This window comes from Buceros rhinoceros, unplaced genomic scaffold (assembly GCF_000710305.1).
Source record: "Buceros rhinoceros silvestris isolate BGI_N320 unplaced genomic scaffold, ASM71030v1 scaffold43466, whole genome shotgun sequence".
Lineage (NCBI taxonomy): Eukaryota > Metazoa > Chordata > Aves > Bucerotiformes > Bucerotidae > Buceros > Buceros rhinoceros.
Window position 1 is genome coordinate 5,589 of NW_010420193.1, and position 719 is coordinate 6,307.

The 719-nt window shown below is 43.9% G+C and overlaps 1 protein-coding gene across 1 annotated transcript in view; it reads left to right on the forward strand.

Moving 5' to 3' along the window:
- Positions 1–719, forward strand: part of CCDC14 (coiled-coil domain containing 14) — a gene marked incomplete at its 5' end in the record, with an annotated part of 8,819 nt that overhangs the window by 4,628 nt on the left and 3,472 nt on the right. Inside the window, one exon of the mRNA XM_010139190.1 lies at positions 166–307. Within this exon, the coding sequence (XP_010137492.1) occupies positions 166–307 (142 nt within the window). The remainder of the gene's footprint in view (positions 1–165; positions 308–719) is intronic.

Consider the following 719-nt stretch of genomic DNA (forward strand, 5'->3'; position numbering starts at 1 on the left):
AAATTTTAAATAAATAAATATAGTTAAAATAAAGGTGAGACTTTCTTGAAAAAAAAGTCGAAGCCATTGTATTACTTTGTAGATTGCTTAATCACATAGAAAATATGACTGTCCTCTTACAGGTTTCTATGTTCATGAGGTCTTTCTCCCCCTCACCTCCTGCAGATGATTCGGAGATGTTAAGGCTGATGAGTGAGATAGAGGACTGTGTATCATTGCTCCCAGCTGTAGCGGAAAGCACGAATGTACAGGCTGAAATAGCACTGGCTTTACAGCCTCTCCGGAGTGAAAATGCCCAGCTGCGGAGGTTAGTAACTGGTCGGCGCTTCTGTATTCACTGTAAACACACCCGAAGCATCTTTAACTGGTCTGTTCTAAATGGGCTATTTTGTCATTGTTACGGTGTGTGTGTAATGGCCCTTTCAATCTTCTCTGTGCAGTATTTCTGTATTAGAAGGTGTGTAGGTAAGGCTAGATAGTTTAAACAGTTAACACACAGCGAGGCTTCAGTTGATGTTTTATCCGGCCCCATGATTGGGTCTTTGCCTAGGTGGGATCCGTGTATCGTGGTCTCTGGAAACTGCCCCATCAAGACAGTTAGTCTGCTGAAGTTCTGCTCCAGGTGTATTTTCAAGAGCAGAATCGTCGCTCATTTCAGGGGAGCTCTCAGATGCACAGCTGGGTGGCACTTCGCTTCAGAAGGGAGGGACAGCGATTTA